The 25,345-nt window shown below is 38.7% G+C and overlaps 1 protein-coding gene across 4 annotated transcripts in view; it reads right to left on the reverse strand.

The window, feature by feature from the left end:
- The window catches only part of ABCA4 (ATP binding cassette subfamily A member 4), an 80,876-nt gene that overhangs the window by 3,070 nt on the left and 52,461 nt on the right, over positions 1–25,345 (reverse strand). For all 4 annotated transcript variants that reach the window (XM_084528330.1, XM_084528331.1, XM_084528333.1 and 1 more), the window contains 27 exons: positions 24,846–25,023; positions 23,353–23,484; positions 22,484–22,623; positions 21,492–21,629; positions 20,714–20,901; positions 19,859–19,949; positions 19,079–19,284; positions 18,617–18,665; positions 17,832–18,073; positions 17,297–17,421; positions 15,846–15,944; positions 14,602–14,791; positions 12,841–12,935; positions 11,952–11,984; positions 10,710–10,815; positions 10,524–10,598; positions 9,892–10,061; positions 8,625–8,802; positions 7,048–7,163; positions 5,986–6,133; positions 4,937–5,060; positions 4,045–4,174; positions 3,064–3,184; positions 2,118–2,180; positions 1,891–1,997; positions 873–1,014; positions 172–306 (listed from right to left, as the gene is read on the reverse strand). In XM_084528330.1, the coding sequence (XP_084384456.1) occupies positions 172–306; positions 873–1,014; positions 1,891–1,997; positions 2,118–2,180; positions 3,064–3,184; positions 4,045–4,174; positions 4,937–5,060; positions 5,986–6,133; positions 7,048–7,163; positions 8,625–8,802; positions 9,892–10,061; positions 10,524–10,598; positions 10,710–10,815; positions 11,952–11,984; positions 12,841–12,935; positions 14,602–14,791; positions 15,846–15,944; positions 17,297–17,421; positions 17,832–18,073; positions 18,617–18,665; positions 19,079–19,284; positions 19,859–19,949; positions 20,714–20,901; positions 21,492–21,629; positions 22,484–22,623; positions 23,353–23,484; positions 24,846–25,023 (3,521 nt within the window). The remainder of the gene's footprint in view (positions 1–171; positions 307–872; positions 1,015–1,890; positions 1,998–2,117; positions 2,181–3,063; positions 3,185–4,044; positions 4,175–4,936; positions 5,061–5,985; positions 6,134–7,047; positions 7,164–8,624; positions 8,803–9,891; positions 10,062–10,523; positions 10,599–10,709; positions 10,816–11,951; positions 11,985–12,840; positions 12,936–14,601; positions 14,792–15,845; positions 15,945–17,296; positions 17,422–17,831; positions 18,074–18,616; positions 18,666–19,078; positions 19,285–19,858; positions 19,950–20,713; positions 20,902–21,491; positions 21,630–22,483; positions 22,624–23,352; positions 23,485–24,845; positions 25,024–25,345) is intronic.

Consider the following 25,345-nt stretch of genomic DNA (forward strand, 5'->3'; position numbering starts at 1 on the left):
TCCCAGTCTACCCCCGAAATGAGAGAACTCAAGTTTACATGGAAGTAGATGTAAGTTGAGGCAGAAAGGAGCTTGCAAGAACAATCATTAACATCCTTATAGCTCTTTAGCATGTAGTTTTATGAAATGTCATATTGAGCTATCACAGAGCTATGCTACCATGACACTTACTAGTAAGATGAGTGGTGGGCAGCCTATGAGTGCAATGGCAGTGGAGAGCTTGCGCTTGTTGCCACCACTGTAGGTACCAGCCAGCTGGTCTGCGTACATGGGAAGCCCCAGCTTCTGGATGCCCCATTCAGCAACCTATGAGAAAGAACATCTTTTTTCACGCAGCAGTTAATACACAATGGACTGGATTGCTGACACATCCCTCTTCTGGCAAACCCCTGGGTTTTGGCACATTTGTTTTAGTACTGGAGCAGTGGAGTCAAAAAAATAAAAATAAATTATTATGATGAGGGGAATTCTAATTCCTTGAAGCAAAGCCATAACCCAGCCTTAGCTGCAGTCTTCCTATTTGTGCAAGAATGTACATTATTTTCTTCTGCAATCTTCATGTTCTTTTTTATTCTCATACATAAACAAATTCAAATAAAATAACAAAACAGTAACCATACCAGTTCTGAGTCACAGCAGTTGCATCCTTAGCCTTCCAGAGTTAGCTCCACAGTTTTGCAAGTATCATTAATGCCTATGAACCTGGATTTGACTGTGCATTCTTGTACTGAACTCCAAATGACAAGAACCACTCCCAGGACTTCAACACAGAGAAAAGCAAGCCCACCTTGGAAACTTTGGACCTTGGCATGAGGTGAATCATTACACTCACTCACTGTAAGTATATACAAGTAAAAAGTGAGATGCTTTACCCTCTTGATTTCCTCTGCTGGAACCCCTCGCAGGCGTGCATATAAATACAAATGTTCTCGTCCTGTGAGCAGGTCATCAAGGGCATCAAACTGAGGACAGTATCCCATGTTTTGATGGACACTAGAAATGTCAGTCAATATACTGGAGAAACAAAGAAAAAAGTCTTATACCTGTAACAGTAGATTTAAGACAGAGATGGACAGTTTGAATAAAATCTTTCTTTCCTAGGGCAACTTTTCTAGGAGGAAAATGAATTTACCCCAGTACAAGAATCTATTAAAATGCTTGTACAGTGTAGCAAAGAATATATTCTCATCTAAACCAGCTAAACTCTGGTTAATAGCCAAATCTACTTCCTGGATTTCCAAATTCAGGAAATTTCATCTCAGCTTGTGGTCACTGGGAACAGACATGCAAGATATGAAGCTAACAATGTTTGCTGGTAGTAGCAATGGGAAAAGATGAGAGAAGTACAGAATCACAGAATGACTGAGGTTGGAACGAACCTCTGGACATTGTCTTTGTCCACCCATCCTGCTCAAGCAAGGTCAAATGCAGCAGGTTGCCCAGAATCATGTCCTGGCAACAAAACAGCTATTTGTTCAAATCACATCAAAGAGTCGAACCCCAACGACACCTAAGGAACCAAGACGCACAACCTGGAACTAAGCTGACGTAATATTGAATCATGATGTAGTGACGACTTGTTATGGCATTATGCCAGCCCTGTTTAAACAAAGCAGCTAAAAACAGACAGAGGAAAGTTCCAAAGCTCATATCAAAATGCTCTCTTGGATATGTTATGTTTGGAAGCTCTCGCCATTAGATCTGATTGCCTAGTTGCATTGCTAGCATTAGTATAACTTACCCCCAAATTTTACAACGCAGTGTTAAAGGTGCTAGTATGGTCTCTCTCAGTCCCATAAAACTGGAAGGGAGCTACTGGGTCATTGAGACTAGGAGTCTATCATGGTAAATGAACTGTCACAGTTTTGTTTGTTCTTTTAAGGGACTTACCTATTGCCAGCCACTACAGCATCTCCAGATGTCACGTCAGTATCTCCAGTCAGCATTTTGAATGTTGTTGTTTTTCCAGCACCATTGACTCCCAAAAGACCAAAGCACTGAATTATAAAATGTATCACATTTTTTAGTATTTCCAACTTGTAAATCAACAAGGGCATGCAATTTGAACTGATCTGAGTTCAAATGAATGAGTAATCTAGTGCTGTTGAACAACTTACCTCTCCAGGACGGATGCCAACACAGAGCCTGTCCACTGCTGGCTTGTGCCTACCTGCATAAATCTAAATTGACAAGAAAAAAATGTCAGGACTTTTGCAGCAAAGAAAATTTCCTGTTTTTGTTTGTTTGTTTGTTTGTTTTTGTTTGTTTGTTTGTTTGTTTTTTAGTTTAATGCTGTTGGAATGAGGCAACTTTAGAACCAAGACAAAAGTAAAAGATAAATAAAATTTTGGAAAGAAAGAGTAAGCATTCTACCAACTCAGACATTTATTTACATTAAATACAGTTGTAATAACCCCTAAAAATTCCAAGTTTCCTTCATGCACCCTTTTACCTCATATCTTTAGTGCTAAGCAGCAGACCTGATGCTTTGCCGGGACAAAGTATCTCTGACATCAAATGAAGTGGAACAATACAGCAAGATCTGGAGAATGATACTCCAGTTCTCTATTCTTGAGATCCTAATAATGTGTGCAGCCTTTTTATTTTTGTAGCTCAGGCTTGCTTGTATTCTGATAGCACCAATTATATGCCTTCACTGTCTTGAAAGAAGATAAATTAGCAATAACTATAGCCCTAAATGTGAAAGGAACTAAATGGTGAACTTGAGACTGAAATTCACCTATGGAAAAACAGCAATGCAGAAGAAAAGACTCGTAGTAGAAATGGACAGTCAATATATAAATCAAGTTGGATGATGTGAGGCAAAATATGTCAAGAAAAGGAGTGTGTATGAAAGTGTGTGTGTTGGGGGAGAGAGGGAGTTCAATGTCCTTGCTGGATTTTCTGGTTTGTTTTCTAATAAAATAGCCAAATAACATATAAATCCCTGACTTCTAAAATGTTCATTATTTTCTAAGGCACAAGCTTGATTTTGAAAACAATACCATCTGAATCCACTGCTGAAATACTGGGTTCATATATTTCATTCTTCTCAAATTATACCTTGGTCAGTTCTTGTAATTCTAAGATATCTGTTTTTTTTCTTCCATTCATAATTCTTTTTCTTTCTTCTGCAACATCCTCATCTTCGTCAATAACAGGTGATTTGGTAGTCTCAGCAAACCTGGAAAAAAACAGATGATTGAATACAGAAACAAGGAGTTGCCCTGAGTGCGGTTACAATAGCAGTGTGAAACAACAGTTACTCAGTTGCCAAAACTGTGACTGGTGGAAGCAGTAAACTTGTGACATTGGTTGGAGCATTCCTGTGGTTGGGAGAATCCCTGACCTTTGAAAGTTAAGCTCTAAATACTGAAAAGGGATTAAATTGCTTGCTCAAACGAGCATGATGCTGCCAGTCACTGATATGACAACCTGCCTCTAAGCGACAGCTTTCACTATTTGGCAGCTCTTCATTATCTACTGATAGTCCTTCTACCTATCTTTTGACTGACTTCCCTGTAAGACAGTATTTTTCAGAATTACCAACTAGTAGTCTTGTTGGCATTCTCCAACAGCAATGCACAACCCACTCACACCTGGAAGGCAGCTGCTTTCATTGAAACAGAGAAGGGAAGCTTGAATAGTGCACCCAGGCTGTGACTGTCCTATGCAATGGACTAGAATTCCAGTCTTGGGATGTCAGGCTAGTACTTCGTGCCATTACTTAGGAAACTACAAGCTTTCCAAGTCATTTTATCATCTCACCATTAGTGTCTTAATCTACAAAATTTACACTGAAGTCCTAGTTCAAGAAAACTAATTTCTTCAATAAGCTACATAAATATATTCTTAAATCCCATGAAAACAATGCAGATGAAGGGACTATCAACAAGTTAAGATGAAATCAGAAAAGTAAACAGAATAAAGCTATAAAAGCTACTATAAATTCAGAGGAAAAAAAAAAGAAAAAGAGAACATACAGAACAATAAAGACACTTGCCCTGTTAATGAAGGAATATTAATACAACCTTTCAGACATACCATCTTGAGGAGAATAAACGGTGCTGCATAAGGAGATTCAGAATGAAGAATGCAACTCCTTCAACAGCCATGGCAACCAGGTTCTTTCCAACAAAGTCCCACTGAAAAGGATTGGAAACATGCTCCTCACCTATGGAGGGAGAGAGCACCAGAGAGCAAGATTAAATACGGCTGAAGAAAAGAGTGCACGTCAGAACAAAAGGCGTAAGCATAATGGTTTAGAATGAAAATCTTTATTTGATCATTACCAGGCAATGTCTGCCCTTTTCCAGTGTATTATAAATACAGATTCTTAAGAAACTACACTCCAGCTCAGCTGCTGCATGGGAGCAAAAATGAATATAAGCTCTCTGAATATGCTCTTATTTGGATTTCATAGCATGAAATTTGCATGGATTATATGAAAGACATTTCCTGTGGGGGGGGAAAAAAAAAAAAGTTTTGCTTTATCACTATGCTTTTAACAAGAAGTTTGATAACAAAAACTGCCACATCCCAAGAATATGCATTTGAAGAATAGCCACTTTAACCATTAACATGAGGGACACCAACATATTCAAATGAAATTAAATTTCAAATTTCAAATTTTCAAATGAAATTACATATCCTAGTGGTGATAATCTAGGGACTTCAGGACAAGTGATAAAAAGACACCACAGTCTGGCACTTAAATAGTTTAATTTCCAATACAGACCACTGGTCAGGCCCTAAAGTTCTGGCAGCTGTGATTCCTTCAGGGAGGCTGAGCTTTCATACTCATCTACCTGATCATGTGAAAGGGGAGGATTTTAGAAACAGACTCTAGTTTTCCAAAACAACCCTTTGAAACATCTCACCCAAGGTCAGACCAGGTAAAACTGATACACCTTGTTGGTAATTGGCTCTCACTTACCAAACCTGGCATAAACTTCACTCACAGCTTGGTTTATGGCCAAGTCAATGAGTCCACGGCCCAGGCAAAAGTGTGGGAAGACAATCAGCACATTTTTCAATGTTTTATTAAATTTTAGCAAAGTCTATAAGGAACAGAAAGAACATCATAAGCAGTTGAAACAAGACTTAAAACATAGCAAAATGAATGAAAAGTTATTTTTCATTTCGGAGAAACTGGACGTTCTCTGTTTATCTGCAACATGGCAGATAAACTGCACCATCAAGGTGCTTGTGAAAAATTGTCACTGAGAAGATAAATTAATCTTTGTAATGAAATATTTGTCTATGTAGCAGAGGCAACATGTTGTTCTGGTGTCAGCTATTGCAAACAAGAACTGTGAGCAAGAAGTAAGAGTGGTACTTTTTCTATCATAATAGCTTTATTTATACCTGGAATATTTCCATAATCAGGGCTATTGTAATTTTGAAAAATACGAGTGTCTGGGCATAACTACACAGCAGACTTTGGTGAAAGGTGGAGATACCCACCGCAGTGTAAATACCTGCATCAATCTAGCTGCACCACCACTGAATCCAGAGAAGGACAATTATCTCTCTGGAGACACAATGTCTGCAATGGAGACATATTGTCAAAAGTAACAATACTGGCCTGCTGTCCCACAGATATTAAGTATTGTAAAGTTGGCCATTTAAATCATGATTCCAATTGAATCAAGATCTGTTTTTTCCTTCCCACCAAACAACAATGCTTTTATCAGCACAGGGTGTCTTAAAAAGTACTATTGGTAATGATAGGTAATTGGATTGCAGTCAGCTCAACGTCATTCCTCATGTATGTGGATAGTTGGTAGCCCAAGATACCAACAGCCCTGAGGTTTGTTTCTGTTTATTCTGCTCACCTGTCCCTGCAGTAACACAGCAAGTTCTCCAGTCACTTATTTACTGCCAGAATAATGGCAAGATAGAGAAAGACAGTTAGAGATGGCTATGCTTGGACATCCTTTTAACAGCTTTTTAAAACCAGGTCACAACAAAAACATTACTTACTGGGTTATTTTCAAATAGCTCCAGGATGAATGTAATGGCACTGCTGTTGATCCCCACAAAGAGATTAATACAAGACAATGCAACATAAGCAGTGCTAGGCACACTGAAGAAAGAAGAAGCAGGGTACATCATGGGAATTACTGCCCATCTGCATGCAAAAGATAGAAATATTACAATATAAATTAAAGGTAGTCTGTCCAGAAAACATCTGTGGCCTCTTAGATTTAATTTGTGATATACACAGGACGATACAAAAAAATTTATTTCTTTTTTTTTTAACTCCAGAGAGATTTTTTTAGACTGTTTTCTCTAAATTAACTCCCACTACAAAGCTAGTAGGAATATTATTTTATATATAAAGACATATGATAACTAATTAAACGAGAGGAAGTAAATTCCAGTCACTCATATAAAAGGCTATTTTGCCAACACAAATGTTCATTTGAAGAAAAAAAATATTTGTTGGACTCAATTCTCTTTGTCCTTGGGTAAAACGCTGAATAATATTTTAGTATTGGCTGTCAATGAGGCAAATAAATGACCATTAAAATCCTACACAATGTGCATATCGTAAGGGAATGAGACGATGTATTAGATTGACATGTCAAGGTAAATTAGACGATGTATTAGATTTATGTGTAGTGGGAGGGCTGCAGGGGTGGTCTCTGTGAGGAGTCCAGCAGCTGCCCCACGTTAGAGAAGAGCCAGTTCCAGCCAGCTCCAAAAAGGGACCCAGCACTGGCCAAAGCCAAGTCAAGAAGTGACACTGGTTGTGCCTCTGTGAGAGTGTATTTAAGAAAAATCTTCTGTGCACTAGCAGGTGGGAGTGAGGAGTGATAAAATTTCAACATTAAATGGTGAAAATTTCTGTGAAGTAGTGACAAAAAACTTTATAGCATGTGGCTGGGCAAAGAGTGTAAGTAACCTGAATTAGGAACAGAATACAGTTCTAACCTGCATTGTACCAACTTAGTTTTATTCTTTGAAGCTAGATTTCACTAAGCACCAAGCTCAACAATGTGCAATCACGCTTCACATGCAGGAATAATCTTGAACACTCACCCATACAGAAGCAGCAAAGCAACAAGCACAGGGAGGTTAGTTGGAGAAGTGTATGCTTTCTTCTTGAATCCAGCAAATATAACCACAACCAGTCCAGCACTCACTGCATAATTCACCTGCCACATCACAGGGTAAAGATCAGTGTGTAAGACCAGAAAAGGGCTGCAAACCTATCTAGATCTTAAACATTATTCCCAAAGGATTTTGTACTGAGGAACACTGGAATTGTTGGACTGGAATTGATCTGGAATAGTTACTCAAGTTTTTGACTCAATGGACTTCTGGCAGCATTTGACATTTTTCTGAGGCGTCTTTTATCAGACTGTTCATTAAAATTATACGATATTGTTGTTTCTTAGGTTATGGTTTGGAACTGATTGTTTCATGGTCCTGCTGGCAGGTTGCCCACAGAAAGAGGCAGTGAGTATACAAGGAAATGCAGTTTTTGGTGATATAAAGGTTATATATAGGAGGGAAAAAGCTAGTTATTTGAGCCACATTACTGGAAGGAGGCCAGAGTGAACAATGCTTGGCCACTGCTCTGCTCAGTTTCTCTGTTCAGCATTAATACTGCAGGTCCACTGCAATGCACAGTGCTCCCCATGCAGAGTGAAAGGTGGCATTTCACAGAACTGCTAACCCCAGTTAATACCTTTGCACCATGCTGTCAAAGGCCATGGCCAAGCAGAATTCCTGGCAGTGAAGCAGTGAAGCTGATGGGAGGCTGCTGTGACCAGCAGGGTGCAGGAACTCAGAGATCTGATTCTTTTCCCTCATTTAATATATTAATGTTTTGCTTTACTTTCTCATGAAAAAGCACCTTCTGAAACACCCAACGTTTGGGGGTTTTAATTTTATTTTTAATTTTATTTTTTGATTTTTTTTTCTCATCCGTATTCATGCTTTTCTTATCAAACAAGCCCTTGAGCCAGCATAACCACAAAAGAAGATCCTTGCTGTGCTTCAGCAAGGCAAATAATTTATTTCTTCATGACAGAGTGGTCTGAAGAGTAATGAGAGGATAGTTGAGCCTTGTCTAAGCAAGCCTGGACCTGTGCTCTAAATACTTTTGGCATAACACAGTGAACATGATTCAGTGGCCTAAACAAATATATTCACATCATTTTAGACACCCTGGAGATTTTTTTCTGGCCTCCAGCTATTGTTCCAGCAGCCCATGAATCTCCCATTTAGCTATTTTGAATATCTTGACACTCATTAAGTTTCTTGTTAAGGGCAGGGTCACAGATGGTTGTAACTAGCTTCAGGCAACAGTGCTCTCCCCTGCTCTGGCACGTTTTACTTGATAAAACATTCAGTTTTAAGGACTGGAAATCCTCAGATTGATGGAAATCCTCAGACCCTTCCATTAGTTCAGTACCGTGCACCTGACAATTTCTACATCTGACATTAGTTAGGAGAGGTCAGATCCTTAGCACATACTCTGAGAAAGAACTTCAAGAAATGAGTACTTTGCAGTGCTCAGAATCACCTTCACTCAATTCACTGATCAGTCTCCAGTTAATGCAAACCCAGAAATAATTGCTGGCTATGAAATCAGACCAGAAGTTACTCACTATGTCCCACATGAAGTTAGTTAGCCAGTAGATAGCAGGGCTCACACCACTGACAAACTGGAGGTGTTTGGCTTTCGTCACACGTTCTTGAATCAGGTATAAAACAAAACTGGCTGGGATAAAGGACATGGCAAAAATCACACAGATGGCAACAAGAGCATCCACTGAAGTGGTCAGCCTGCAACAAAGCACAAGAAAAGACTGAGCAAGGGAATGGATGCAACATAGCACTATGTTAGCATTTGGGAAAGCTGGTAGAAATGTTAAGATCTAAAAGTATCAAGGTTATTTTGTAAGTAGAAGACTTTTCCAATTTCAAAATGTGCTAGTGTATCTTGCTATATCACACTGGACAGCAGCTAACAAATGTGGCTGTTGATGGCACCATTCTTTTTTTTTAATATATATTATTTCCTTCATTCTCTGGAACATTTCAGCTCCTATCTCAGTTTGACATCCTTTTCTGGATGGTGTTGCAAAGTAGACATTAAGGCACACCAGCAGAAATGGTCTGGGAGCTGGGAGAAAAGGTACTCAAAAAGGCGAGTTGCAAAGTGAGATGAAGCACAGATCTCTGTGCTAAGGCAAAAGCTTCCAGTTTCACTGACTTCTAAACTTAGTAGAAGACATGAGTGGGAAGCCATGTCTCCTTATGAGTGTCTTTTTCAAGAAGTTATGGCTTTGAAGTTCAGGAATACATCAACCCTACTACATGCCATTGAAAATCTACCTGTATGTTGTCCTTGACACCAAGACAGAGGTTTTCAACTATTGCCTACTTGTAGTTACTTAAGAACATTTTCTGATGCCTTTTTTGATTATGATCTCTGTGTCACTTCACAAGTAGATCTATTGGCTTTGGAGCATGAACACAGACTTCACAATTTGACCTTTATCCTTTGGAATCAACAGAAACATGTAACCATGTATAACCAATGGTCATGGCTACTATATAGGAACAGGAATGAATACTTACAGGATTATGAGACAGAAAAAAATGGATTGTGCATCTAAGTCTTGATTAGACTAAGACTTCAAGGAAAGGCCTCCATGTTCTATCATCTGAACTATTTCATATATTTATTTTATATATATATATTTATATTTTATATATTATATATATATAAATATATATATATAAATATATATATATATATATATATATATATATTATATATATATATTTATATTTTCATATCCCACTGGACTTGGTAAACTGCCAGAAGAGTGTAGGTAAAAATCAGTGGCAAAACACAGGAAGACTTACACAGTGACTTCAGAGAGTTGCTCCTTAGTGAGGTTCAGAGGATGGTTTACAACAGTGATCCCATACTCCTCGGGAGCTTGCCCAGTCCGCAGGTTAGCTCTAAGGATTGCATTATTGGCTACATTTAGGAAACTAACCATAGCATGCCAGCCTTTATTGTTAAACCACACCTAAAAGAGTCAGAAAACACAGATTCGTTTAAGAAGTGTTCACTAATAACCCTGAGCTGCAGGAGTAAACTTGTCTGCCTTTTATCCACTTTGGTGGGCATTGTCAACAGGAAAGAATCCAGCATCAAGAATTTGTAAGCACAGTCCAGCAGGAGGAGCTCACATACTGTGCTTTTAAAGGGTTGGGTAACCATTGTAAAGGGATTTTGAAGACATTTTAAAATTTAGCAGAATATGTCTTACTCAAAAGTATTTAGGGCAGCAAGAAGTACTAAGAACACGAGTAAAAAAAAAAAGTCTCACATTAAAAAAAACTTTGCATTAACAATGTACCAGTGTTATTTATAATATAGTATTTCATCTCTTTTTGCATCTGAGAATGTCACTAGTAATATTCTCACTATTTGAACTCTATCTCAAAACACACTCAAGGTAAATTTTCAGACAATTTCCAGCAAATACCTTAATATTATCTTCAGTTTCCATGTACTTAAGGAAATTAGAAAATTCTTTAGCAGCAGCCAGTGAAGTTTGTCCCTTAAATAAAAAAGAAAAGTATAAAGATCAGCTGCCTGGGAGAATTCCAGTGCTGCAGGTTTTCAGCTTTGTAACAGTTCTTCAGTAAAGAGATGAAAAAATCTTGCTTACTCCTGTCACATTCATCATTCGGCACAAATCACTGAAAAAATCGACAACTTCATCTCCAGAAACATGAAGGACAGGGAGCTTTCCTCCTATAGAAATTCCTCCATATCTAACAAAGAGAATAGTATTATCAGCCACTTGTATCACAGACCCTCTCTACAGCAATGTAAATACTAAAAACTCCCTTAATATAAGTTAAAATTACATACACAGTATAATTTATCTATAACAATCTCCACTCTAACAAGTTGTATTAGGTCTTTATATTAATTTATGAGGGGTTCATGCCAGGATCCTGAGAAAATTATTATTTATATAGAATACTTGGAGAAAACAGCCATTTCTACAGTTCAAAATCTTTAGATCATGGTAATTGACATAGAACTGTTTGGACAACATGGAGGACTGAGGACATCATGGACCTCAGTTAAAATTTCAGCCACCCTGAGTGGAGCTGGTGGAGCAGGTATTCATCAGTGTTGGTGCCAGCCAATAGGCCATAATAATAAATAGTATTGAATGACATGAACCAAAGTCTAATCCCATAGAAAGTAATGTTTGCACACGACCAAGGAGATATTCCCTGAAGGAAGCCAGTCATCTAGCTGCTACTCTTGAAATTAATTCCTCTGTTGGTGAAAAACCCAAGTATTTTCTTCAAGCTACTATGTCATCTTCCTAAACTTAGTATCTCTGAGTGTAGACATCACATTTGGGTTAGATGTCCCCATGCAAGCATGAAGCAAATAGTGGAATCTGCTTTATAATTACCTGCATGTGTTCAGAGTGGGAAGGAGGAGTTGCAGTTGCTATCCCCATGTATATGGTAGATCGATGTCTAGTTTACATCTTCCCCAGGTGTTCTTTTTGGAGGGATCATATTTTTTTCTGCTGCTCTTTGAAAGAGCTGCATCAGAGCACTAAACAGAGCACAGTGTAGCGCTGCATTTAACTTTCCATCACTCAGATCCTGTTAGTCAAACTCATGTAGGTAATAAAATTGTTATAGTTCCATTGTATGTCTCTTGCCTTCACCCTTGTGGAGGTAGTCCAAACAAATATAATCCCTTTGTCTTTATAAAACTCTTGCTGACCCACAACCTATTTCACACTGCAGTCATCTCTTTGTTCTATGCTATCTGCCACAATTCCTCTTGTCCATTCAGAGAAACGTGAGGCCCTGTGGTTAAACAGAAATTCATTGTTCCTTTATTTACCAGCACAATCTGTGAATTGGTTTCTTACCTTTGCTCATTGACCCAGTATTTGCTCTTCAAGCTGAAAAAGACAAAGAGAATCCTGTCTCTTAATGCACTGAACCAAAGTCAACAGTACTGTCAGACTTAGATGGAAATGAAAGGTGAATTCCTTTGCTTTGCAGATTTTAGTTTTCACAGGTAGCTTTTTATTTTTTTATTTTTTATTTTCTGATATGATTCATCTCCAGCTTGTACAGAGATAAGGAAGCTCACGCATACTGGCTCTATCCTAAACCCATAACAAACTGATTTTAAAATAGGCATCTGAAGCAATTCTGATGTCCTAAGAGGAATCAGTTAAATGTAAAATGTAGCCAGAAAATAGCTGATATAATGGGAATATCAAAAACTGTGCTGGGAATGGAAAAGGTAGCAAGGCCCAAATCAGAAATAATAGGCTATGGACACTGCACGGCTAATGAACATGCATGACACTCAGACAAGCCCAGGAGCTAACAGTAGGATAGATGCATCTATGCAACATTGTCCTTTGGCCCTTTAGTGTTTCTGGGAAGCAAGTTATAATTAACTCAGGCGGGTGGTCATGTTGGTGTGGCTACAGTTTCTCAGTGACACACACTAGTATCTTTGCAGTTCACTAGTGTTTTCACCATTGACACTGTTACTGCTAACACAGCATGCCATTGACATTGAAACTTAGCTCTACCAATAAAGGAGAACCCGACTATACAAATAGGTAGAATGAAAACAATTTAACTCCCTCAAAATGAATATCTCCTATGCTTAAATCAGGAATATGGACATGATGCTCAAGTCTACCCAATACTGTGACAAATCAGGTGTTATGCTGTTAAATGAGAATTTCATGGACAGGTATGAAATGTCATGTGAAAAATAGAGTGGTTCGTGCCTACCTTCCTTTTATCAAAACGGGATATGTTTTCACCAGAAAATCTGAGATATTTCTGTGGGTCAGATCTTGAAGAATTTCTGTGCTGTGCTGCACTCTCTGTGAAGAAAGGAAAACCCAATCAGTCACAGTAAACTTTAGAGTCTCTACACCTATTGTTTGTCAGTAAAACAACAGTAAAAGTGGCTTCAGTTCAGGGCGATTGCTCAGGTTAATAGTATCACTGAAACCAGAGTGGGTTGTTCATTTTCTAGCCCAAACATCTTTACTGAGATTTCAGAAGAAATAATGAAATCACAGAAATTTGCAATGTCTGCACGAAACAGTTGCGGTTCGCTCTGAAACTTGGCCTGAGTTATTTGCAAAGGCCAAGGTTGCTCAACGCTTTTTCTTCACTAAAAACATAAAAGAAGGAGACCTTTCAAATAAATTGAAGGCCTAGTGAAGATAAGGTGTTCACTTTGTTCCATGATGTAGCAAGTTGAAATAAAAATTATGTGTACAAATATGCTCACCTTTACTAGCACATTAGATACACTGAACAAAAATTATTCTTTTTTTTTTTTGGTAATGAAAATGAAATCATCAAAAATCTCAAACATGTTGAATTCATCCTAGGGTGGAATATGCTTATAAAGGTTTCAGAGTGCAAAGCTTGCAACCTGAAAATGAGCTACTGTATAGAAAACAAGACTAATGAACTTTCCAGAAGTTCCTACATTTGTCCACAGAGAGGTAATACTGGATGACACAGAGTGTCTGTCTTTATTCTAGATAATTAACAGGAAGATCACATCCTCCTAGTGACTTCATTAAATGAGGTATTCATCTTTAAACATACTTCTCAGTTATTTATATACTGTTGCTTCCCTGAAGACTGAAATATAAACTGTATCTTTATGACAAGTTAAACAAAATAATCATATCTTGCAAAATAATTTGGATAATATGATATTATAACAAATAAATCTCCCTTAGAGGACTAGAATCACCACAAACAACAAAAACTAATTTTGCATCCTACTTGGATTGCAAGTTTTAGATCAAATTTTCCTCACAAATATACTATATGCAATTAGGAAAATTCAACTTTGGGTGTCCTTTGGACAGGGCTTACATGTAAATCAGAAATAACTTTGGATGCTGTGAATAAGATTATTTTATAACCTTATAATATAACTCTACCTTGTTGTTTTGTGAATAGTGATAGCAAAACAAAAGCAAACAATTAGTATTTTTAAGAGTCCATATCATGGATTTGGATTCAGAAATCAATTAACTTTGTACCCTTAGCGTAAAAACTGTATTTTACTAAGTCATTTTTGCTAATGTGTGCAAGCCTGGCAAACAGGAACACTGAAGCTGAGCAGTGTGCATGACGAGGCAGTAAATCAGTGAGCTACTACTCTGAGAGTTGCTGCAGTTCTGTTTTCTGTAGATTGTTAGAAAAGCATGTAAAAATGCAAATAATATCAGGCTACAATTTTCTCTTCCTCTTCAAGTGAGTAAACACATTTTATAAAGTACACAACTAAGATTATTCATTAATCAGAACAGGTGTGAACGTAGATCTCATCTTCTCTCTTCACAGCACCAATTGTTATTAAATTACTCATCTTCATGCACATGCAGACAAACATCCATTTTTTCTAGCTTAGTACTTTCTTTCTAGAAAGATCAGCCAAAAGCAATGTATACACTAATCCCTTTTCCAGCTCTCATCATGAAACTTTTTCTACAAAGATCCACAGCACAGGGACACTACCTGTGGTGGTGGGAGGCCTCCTGCTCCTGGGGGGCATTCTGGCAGCATGGTGAGTTTCTTGTGAGTACTGCACTTGCAGGAAGGTGAAGGATTCTCAGAGCTCCACTTTTGGCTCAGCAGTAGGCTACTTAGATTAGGATGCACAGCAGGGGTATTCCAGGCCGTTGCCATATTATTGCATGAGTAGTTCCTGTGTAGAGGAAGAGTGTTTTAGCTGTGCAGAGATACAGTTTATAAGAGCTCACAAATCCAGAAAATCACAGGGCTTTCACCAGACACCCTCCTCTCACCTCTTATCCTGTGACTTCTGAATAACAACAACACTTTGGGGTACTTGAAAAACGTAAGAAAGTAATCCAAAATAGTTACGCGAGTATAATCTACCCCCAAACCTCTCCCATATTTACTGTCTTCAGATTACAGATAGGGAACTGAAGGAACAAATGAACTGTGTTTGACTCATTAGCACAGGTAAAAAAACATAGTGAGGATATACCTTTGCAAGAAGACTATCCTTCTCCTTGCTTCTTACTTATAGTATCTTCTCATTTATTTATTTATTTGAAGTTTTCTCCTGGTTTCTGCTGCACCAGGTAGAGTGGAGAAAGGAGAAGAGCAAGGGAAAAACAGCCAGAAGATTCAAGCTGCTGGTTCTCTCATGGCCGAGAGAAAGGTGAGAGAAAAGGAATGGCAAAGCACAGCATGACAGGGATAAATGACTCCAAAGCAGGACTCATAGGCAGAGGAAGTGGACAACAGATGTTAAATTAAGAGCTCTAACAATGTTATCCTTACTTCAGAGTGAGAATAATTTTCAATCATAGAGACTGCCCTGTTGCTACTTCCCATCCAAGCAACTGATGAAGTTATTGCTTCCAAACACACCAGTGGGAACAGGAGGAACCTGAGGGGACTCACATGAGGAAAGTGCCAGGGAAGCTATGAAGATTTGGGTCTGATTACACTGCCTTACTCACACATTTCCTGGTAGCTTAATTCCTAATACAAGGCTACATGAGCTGTCTACCAGCCATTCACATCTATCACTGTGACTGATTCTTAATCCAGGAGATTTTTTAGCTGTATGTTATTTTTGACCCAATATGAGATATTCTTGCCAACAACCAATCTGAAGCATTGGCTCTAGTAACAAGTGAAACCAATTCATTCTTTTTCCAGTACTCAGGTTCTAGCAGTAATATTCTAGTAGAATCTGGTTCAACAGACATTAGCAGGCAACTTACAGAAGGGGCTGATTCTTCAAACAGCGATTTCCAAATCCGGGTTTATTCAAGAAAGCATCAGTAAGGGAGACCATCTGCTCGCTGCCTGGACGCTCATTGCTAAGGGAATAGGATAAGATTTTCTCTATTAAAAAAATCAAATTATTGTACTAGAATACACATAAGCAACTGCTGAAGGACACCCATATGGCAGAACTAGCCGCCACCTCTCTATGCTGATAATTAAATTATTTTGTTAAGGAAAGGCATGAAAAAAAATCAAACAAATTAAAACCAATAGAACCTTCCAAGATGGTTAACAGGTTAAAGCAATGGCCCTTTTCTCCTAATATTAAATTATGACTTCTCACATGCTCTTATGGCAATATTCTTCAAACAGGCTTGAATATGTATTTCTACCCTCTCAGCCTTGTCACACACAGTAATTAGAAGATGAAAAATGTTCATCTATTCAAATGCTCTACGTTTTACATTTGCTGAGGCTAAAGAAACAATGTAGTTAATAGTAATGAAGTGTCTACAATTAATAGCCTAATAACACTAGACTACTGAATATTGCTATTGCTGTTTTAGAAGTATGAATATTAGATGTTGCTTTACACATTACTATGTGTAAAATACATTAAAATGTTGTGCAAATTTTCAATATAAAACTCAGAGGAAAGACTTTAAAATTATTACTGCCATCAGTTTTGTTGCTTTGTGCTAGCTGCAGTCTCATCTAAGAGTTACATATTGGAGGAAATTTCTAAATTTCCTCTGTATTGCACATATTTGGACTTGGTGCGAAAGTTCAGCTGTGTAATGGATGCAAGTGAGGGTGAAGCAAGTGCCCTGAAGAGCACAGAGGAATTGTGCAGTGATCTGAAGAGAACAGAACTGAAGCTTCTATGAAGAATGAAAGGAGACAAAGTGCTAGTAGACTGAAAAAAAATAGATCCAGCCAAAGGATGAAGCATGGGGAGATACTAAGCAGCAGCATTAACAAAACCTAAGTGTCTCTGCTTTTGTTTTGTTTCCATAACTTTACAATTACTGTACCATCTATAAATAAACCTTCCACAGGTCAACAGATAGGTTGAATCTTGTTCTGTAAGATTATGAATAAAGGCATGCAATGGCATACCAGATACTTACTTACTGTACTGTAACTCCTGTTAGGATATGTAACTTTTTAGGTGCTGAGGTCATGAATTCAGGCAGGAAAAAGAAGAGTACCAAAGACAACAATGTATTTGAAGACTACTGGTTAGACATACTACTAGCTGTATTCCCCCACATGCACCAATTTCATGCTATTTGATGTATGCTGATTCTAGTGGAATTACTACTTTTTTATACTACACAGACTGAGGATAGCCCAGTAAGTCCCAGTATCCCAATAAGCCCCATGATCCTAAATGCTAGGGAGAAAAGTGTGTCTATATGACAGATTTATTTATTCCTCTTACCTGAAGAAAGTAAACTGTTGTCCATAGATCCAAGGGTGTAAGGTTAAGGCAGGATATTCTCCAAATGGAGGAATAATGACTGTAAGCATTAAAGACAGCAACACAAAACTAGCAGGGAGAACAATCTGCAGGGGACATGAAAACACCACACTAAGACATATGCTGCAGAGTGACACTGTACGCAGCTTATACGTAAATGAAGGAGGGACAGCAGGAGCAGAGATCTGGTTTAGCTCCCAACCACCAACTATTCCTGCTTACTTCTAATGCTTTCAGTTAAGACTGGTTGTCACAGAACTGTACTGTGTTAAAAAGAAAATGCTGGGCTAGTAGTGATTGAATCCTGAATTTGGTGAGAATGACAGATTACAGGCAGAAAGATAGAGACAGAACAGCTGGAACCATAGATTAGAAAAGCCAGGGACCTGTTACCTATTTGCAGCACCTCTGTTGCTTTGCATGGAGACATTACCAGGAAAGACAGTGTTGAGAACATTATGGGAAAGAGTCAAGGACACCAACAGTGAGTCAATACCTGGGCTAGGAAGTCCTTGTGGCTGCGGGAGGCATGGTGGAACCGTTTGATGAACAGTGCTTTCATCTGCTGATGTACAAGCTGAAAACCTTTATACTGCCGGGACCCTTTGCCTTCATTTTGATCTCCTGCTATGCCTACTGGCATTTGAGAAGCGTCATTGGTTTCCAGAGGGGTTTTTTCAGCTGTTTTATTCTCAGTAGAAATTTTGCCACAAGTAGAACCATTTTCTTGATTGTCTCCTAGGTTAAAAATTGCAATTAATACTAGGAATTACCCTGATGAAAAGGGGCAGAGAAGACACTTTATTCTCCATACATGAAGACAGCACAAATGTTTTACTGAGCTCAAGATTTGATCAAAAGTATATATCACATCACCAGATTACTTTAATTATAATTGTTACAGTGTGGCTGTATCCAGTAGCATCACATAGATTATACACTTACTCAGCAGGATGAACTAGATATTAATGTGGATAGTTTATGGACTTCTAGGCAACACAATGCTACCTATAAAAACCACTGACATCTAGGGGATGGACACTACATCTTTATTTACACAGTTATGGACCTGATCCAAGCAAAATAAAAGTATTTCTGCTGACTTCATCTGGTTTCTCAGATATCATGTCAGGCCCTAAAATCAGGTATTTACTGACTAAACGTATTTTGATGAGAATTCCATACATAGACTGAAAGTTCTGAGGCTCTTCTTTACTTGGCATTCGGAATATAAAACAGTTCCAAGAAAAGTTTATCAAATACTGATTCATGGATTTATACCTGCTTTTTGCGTTTCAGGGCTAGCTTCTGCTGTGACCTTTAGGAAAACCTGTCAGAGACAAGCACATCTGGTAAAGAATAGAACATTAACCTGACCTCAGAAACACTATATACTATCCTTTAATGCAACAGGAAAATAACTTCAATACCTTTTCAGTACTCTTGCTTACTTCACAGTCTGAGGTCTCTTATGAAATATCTCAGAAAATAAAGAAATGATCCAACTTAGACACAGAGAGAGATTTCTGGCTAATGAGTCATGCTCCACAAGGCTAACACACAGTCAGATTTGGGGCCTTTCTCTATGCCCATTCCAATGATTTTCTGAGTGTGCCACACCAAACATGACTGGGTTTCGAGGGAGATGTAGGAATTAGTAAGGTTACATGCTTAAGAGCAGGAACAGTCTCAGAAAACATTTTGGGGACTGATGGTAGGACCAGCAAATATTTTGTCTGTTACCTCTTCAAGTGGAGTGTCTGAAACTCCAAAACTGCTAAGTCCCAGGTCATCCAATGTTTCCTCCAGTTCTCTGAAGAGACTGGCATAAGATCGCTGTTTAAAGTGCTTACTGGGCAACAGGTAAACAAGTTCTTGACCAATGCTTTCAATTAATTTTGCTTCTGGGACATGATGATGAATTACTTCTGCTAGCTCATTCAGATCTCCTGTGAAAAGTCAAAACAGTGTTCCAAGAATGAATATTTCACCACGCTAAGCATGATTTCAAAAGCTGTTGTTTGTACTATATGAAAGGGGACTGTTCTATTATGCAACTTAAAGATATCTCAGTTAACCTGTAATAGACTGGGCCATGTTACTAATTATGGTTCTGGAACAAGGTAGCAGGAAACTATTCAGGACTGTTAATAAAGCACAACAAAATCTTCTGGAATATCTACTTAATTTCTTCTTTGACATAGAAAGCCAAAATAACTTTTTCTGAGAAATCCAGTTTCCTTTGCTCTAGATGTGCTTCAGTTTTCATTACCAAATTGCACATTTTGGTGCAGAGTTGTTGAAAATTCACAGTAGACTTCCAAAGCACACTGAGACCACACATATATCAAACAGGGGCAATGGTATACGGAAGTGTGAAGAAACTTTATTCATTTTAAAATCCAATGCAGTTAGACAACTGCTGGAAAAGCAGACCTCAGCAGCAGTGAGCTGTAAGGTGAGACTGCAGTACAACAGGAGACATAGGCTTGTGCTGGAATGCTGAACCATTCCACTTCTTACCATCCAGTTCCTGCACTTGAGTTCCTTCTTTGTCCCTGTGTGCACAGCTGGAACAGGAGCAGGAGCACTGAGATCCACAGCTACAAAATGACTGGCATGGAGAAGCAACAGATAAAAGATGAAAGTGCTTCAGATACATGCAAAACAGTGTATAAAGGCTATCAGCCTTTGAACACTTTGAGTCAGTGAAAAATACATCATATCTGAAGGGCATCTGGAACATGTTGCACTGAAGGTCATCTGAGGACTGGATTAAGTAAAATAGACAACACAAATTCTCCTGCACAAACCATATTTGTCAGTTCTATATTACATGCAAATGCCTGGGGAAATGTGATCAGCAGTGGCCGTAAGTATACGGATCACGTTGGTACTAAGGCTGAAAGTGCTTCCTACAGTAGAAACAATCCAGAACCGTACTTGTCAAGCTGTGGAATGCTGCTTTAGCTGTGGATTAGACTCAACTGACATTTGAGCTAGGTACTAGAGAGCACCATGTTTACAACTATACTGCAAAGGAGGCATCAGAAAGATTGGTATACGCACAAAGGCAACTTGACAGGTAAAGGTTTTGATAGACATAACTGAGGAAAGTGAATTACAGACCACTGAAGACTTCATGTCAAGTTACTATTTTCACTTGTCCTGCTGAATATATATTTATAAAATCAGAGATTTTTACAGAGATCCTCATGTAGCCATGTAATTTCATGAAATGTTATCAAATTCATTGTTTTCTCCATTTTGAAGTCAGTTTTGTACAAAGCCTCAAGCAATGCTTGATTGCTTTCTACCTTGGTGCAGTGCACGCATATGTATTTTTCATATTTCACGAGGAGGGAAGCATACACTTACTGCATTCCTTGCAATTCTGGTGTTTTTCATCTTGCGAACAAGAGTGAGATAGAAGCCAGATCCAAAGCAGTTCTTAAGGAATACAGGGGAGCCTGAGCAGAAGAGTTTTCCTTGGGATATGATAGCTATCCTGTCTCCAAGAATGTCTGCCTCATCCATGTGATGGGTTGAGAGGATGATGGTTCTGCCTAGAAGGAACAAGTAAGAACATTTAAGGGATGACCTCTCTTAGGAACTCAAAACAGTGCATAGTTTTTGGCAATTAATGCAGGATTTTCTCTGCACCAGGGCCAGCACTCAGTTTGCTGCATCCATAATTGTCTGCTCAGAGAATCTTGTTTGCATATATTCCCAGCATGCAAACTTTCCAGTGCCTAAAGGGGGCCTACAGGAAAGCTGGGGAGGGACTCTTTATCAGGGAGTGTAGTGATAGGACAAGGGGGAATGGCTTGAAACCAAAAAAAGGGTAGATTTAGATTAGATCTCAGAAAGAAATTTTTTACTATGAGGGTGGTGAAGCACTGGAACAGGTTTCCCAGAGAAGCTGTGGATGCCCCATCCCTGGAAGTGTTTTAGGCCAGGTTGGATGGGGCTTTGAGCAAGCTGGTCTGGTGGGAGGCATCTCTGCCCATGGCAGGGGGGTTGGAATCAGAAGGTCTTTAAGGTCCCTTCCAAACCAAACCATTCTCTGGTAAAACAGTTTACACAGCAGGCACATGCTGTATCTATTGCAGGCTTAAAAACAAACAGCAACAGTTTACTCCTTCAAACCTTTTACCTGAGCGATACTTCAGCAGAAGATCCCAGATAGAGCGCCTGGAATATGGATCAACTCCAGAAGTGGGCTCATCCAAAACTACCACTTTTGCTTCACCAACAAAAGCAATGGCAACAGAGAGTTTTCTTTGCATTCCACCTACCAGAGGATGGAGACACCCAGGAGTCTGAGATGAATCATGCATGTGGTAGGGATGTGATTAACACAGTTTTTCAGGGTGGAGAGAGACAAACTGATACAAGTAAAACAAAACCCATCCTCAAACAAAGGAAGTTCTGCAAAGTTAGATCCATAGTCACATTTTTCTTGTGAAGTTCAAACCAACTCACTAATTATTATATATATACATATATATAATTTATTTATTTATTTTAGAATTTTTCAGTTCTGTGTTACATTTTCTGGTTCTGGCCGAAAGAAAAAGCATGAAGATCTGAGATTTTTCATATTCTTGTGTGAAACTGGCCAACTTCTACAGCGGCACTCAAGACAAAAGTGGAAGAACTCCTGACTCTGTATTCAATTCAGCTTTTGAACCTGAAACTGAAATATATCAAAATACACTGCATGCATTTTTTAACCTTTAGAATTAAAGAAGTTGCCCCTACCAAATAATGCAGTATTCTAGGGTACTGATAAACAAGGGACCAGCATGGTGGTATAATATGTCATTTGTCTTAAAATTATATAGACATTTTTGTTGTTGTTATGTTGATGGATATAATTGTATATATTCATTTAAAAACAGCAACTTTTAAGCATATTTGAATTTGTCACATTTATAAGAAGCACAAGCTTCAGGGACAGATTTTGCCAGCTTTTTGTGCAGTCCCATTAAGCAATCTCTTTAAGAGTAAAGACCTCCCTAGTGCACAGTGATTTGGCAAAATACAGCCTCAAACAATGGAACTAAAACAATACTTGAGTTCTTCACCCACAGATGAAGAAAAGGCAGCAGAAAAAATAAACACTCAGAACGATCTTGTGGGCACCTGACAATTTCTGAGCCTCTTCATTCCTTTTATGGGTGAGGCCCATGTCTTCTAGCATCATTTCCAGCTCTTGTTCAGCTTCATCCCTGGATCTCCCTTTCAGTTGGGAATAAAACAATATGTGTTCTGCTACAGTAAGGCTGTGAAATCAGACAGAAAGGCATCAAGGCAATTTAAATGAATTAGCACAATTTTTCCAAACAACAATAAATTTGCATCTTGCTGAAGGAAGAGGGGCTACTTTACCCTAAACTTGGATCACAGATATTGTTTGGTATCAACACACTTCACTCAGCTGTCACAGGATCTTCCTTTGCCTTTTCAAATCAGAAACTGCTACCAAAGGAACAGGCATAGCAGACCTGTTTACGGGAATAAAACAGGTACTGATGTGGGCAACAGCATCGAGGAAGAAAGACTACTGTTGGTATGACTACCAACTGATGACAGTAAATCTGGATATCATCTGAGAAGGTAGTCAACTGTCAAGTGGTAGGGCGCAACGGGCATAAAAATATCCTGCTACTGCAGTGTCAGATCAGATTTTTCTGCTTCAGGGGAAAAAAAAAAAAAAAGTGCCTACATTATAGTGCATGAAATCCCAGGCTGAACTCCTGCCAACCCATACTGCAACATAAAATGCCAATACAAAGAACACCGCCATCTTCCTTGGAGACTTGTTTGTTCCCAGACAAATGATGCCAGAGAAATCGACATACAACAACTATATCATAGGAGTATTAAGAGTTGGAGAAGTACCTCTGCGATACAGAGGTACACCGAGAACAGAGCAAGAGAAACAACACAGGCTTTGGGGATGTGACAAGAATGCACTCTTGTTCTTAAAGCTAGTATGGACCAATACTTACTGATTGAATAGGATGTTGTACTGAGGGCACATGCCTAATTGTTGCCGAATGGAGTCCATGTGAGTTTGAATATCCAGGCCACCAATTAGCACAGTTCCAGAGGTGGGTGGGAAGAGGCCTGTCAGTATTGACCTATGAAGATAAAATGAGGGAATGCCCACTCACCCATCTTTCTGTGCCAGATTAGGAACGTATTTTACATGATTCCACTAGATGGAGCATGATGACTTCTTACTATGGCCTTGATGAAACAATCTTAATGAAAAGCATATGTACACATATTCTTATCCACTGCAGTGAGAATCTTGTGGCTCAGCTAATGTTTAAAACTTCTGATAAACCTGCCTGTATGGTTTTGGCCTGCAAACAGAAAACTGTTTCTGTCAGCTACACTGTTTCAGAGTAGTTTGTTAAGTGTACACTACTCCTGTGTCTAAAATTAAGCTCAGTGGGACAAATAGTGCTTTAATGTCTCTAGCCATGCTGACTGGCTCATATCTTAACCTTTATTTTCTGGAAAATGGAAGGGGGACAGAATATTGGGTTGCAAATGGATAGGGTAATGGATTTCTCAGTTCTGAAAATTTCAAAGCAGTAGAAATTTTCGTTTTTATCAGCGGAATTGTAGAATCATCAAGTTTGGAAAAGACCTCTAAGATCATCTTGTCCAACTGTCAAGCATTTAATAAATACATTTACACAACATTTCAGCAGATTAGAATCATTTTGTTTGGGGTCAAACATTTTTCATGGAACAATTAAAATTTTCAAAGGCAATTTAAAGTGCTTTTGAAATAGAAGTCTTTTTGAATTAAAAACCTCAACTGTTCTGCTGGGGAACATTGTAATGAAACACTTCAGTTCTTTCAACATTTGGTGAACTCTTCACAGACTCATCGTTTTGTTCACCAATTAATTTTATTATGATAAATAAAGTCCTGTATAAAAAAGATTAAACATACTTAAGTCCACCTTCCTGTGACTTTAGGGTTCTATAACTAAAGGAACATTTTAATCTGGGTATAGATCTTTAATATACATAACCATTTTGTCTAAAGAGCGTCTGAATTTGCATCCTTTGCACACAGGCCAAAAGCATGTCTGACAAAGCCACTTAGACAGAGAAAACAGGAATATGCAGACTGTAGTTGTTTTCAAATCTTATCTCTTTCAGCCAGATGTTTCTTACTCCTCAGCTTTTGGGAGCTGGCCATAGGAAATTAATGTTGGGGTGTTGGAGGAGAGAACTGCTTCTTCCTTTCTATACTTCCACTAGTGTGTGTCACCATTGCCTCACTCTCAAAGCTTTAGCCAGACCAGCGTATCTTCTCTTTGCCTAGGGGTAGCATTTCCCTGTCTGGAACAAGCTTGATGTTGTGTCAATCTAGCCACAAGGGTGGCAGAGAAACAAGGGAACAGTGAAATGAGAAGGCTGCTCCTCAGGACTCAATAGAACACTGCTCTGGATTTGCTTCTTTAAAATACAGACTTACATGGTGGTTGTCTTTCCTGCTCCATTGTGGCCCAGAAATGCCGTGATCTGGCCCTCATAAAAAGTAATATTCATCCCATCTACTGCTGGCTTGGGCCTGTTCGCAAAAATCTTCACCAGGTTCTGAACACATACTCCTGGAATCAGTCCTGTTGGCTCAGGTTCACAGAAGGTATTTACTTGAAAGGCAAGAAATTAAGAATGAGAAAAGAATATAGGAATATGTGTTGATCCCAACTTTGATGATGACGACAAATCAGAAAGTGCATATACCCAGTAAAACATGCCAGGGCCAGATTCTCCATTCACACCAGTAGTTAACTGAAGCAAGGTTCTTAACTGCAGTGCAATTTGTCTAGATTCACCCAGCTATGAATGGCAGAAGAAAGAGAGCCCAGAGTTGTAATGGTCTGTGGAGATGTATCTCACTAGATCAGGTGGAGCTGAACAGGCTTTCTGTTTTCACTGTGTAGCTTGAAGATTATTTGGCACTGTTGTCTG

The sequence above is a fragment of the Aythya ferina genome (genome assembly GCF_964211825.1).
Source record: "Aythya ferina genome assembly, chromosome: 8".
Lineage (NCBI taxonomy): Eukaryota > Metazoa > Chordata > Aves > Anseriformes > Anatidae > Aythya > Aythya ferina.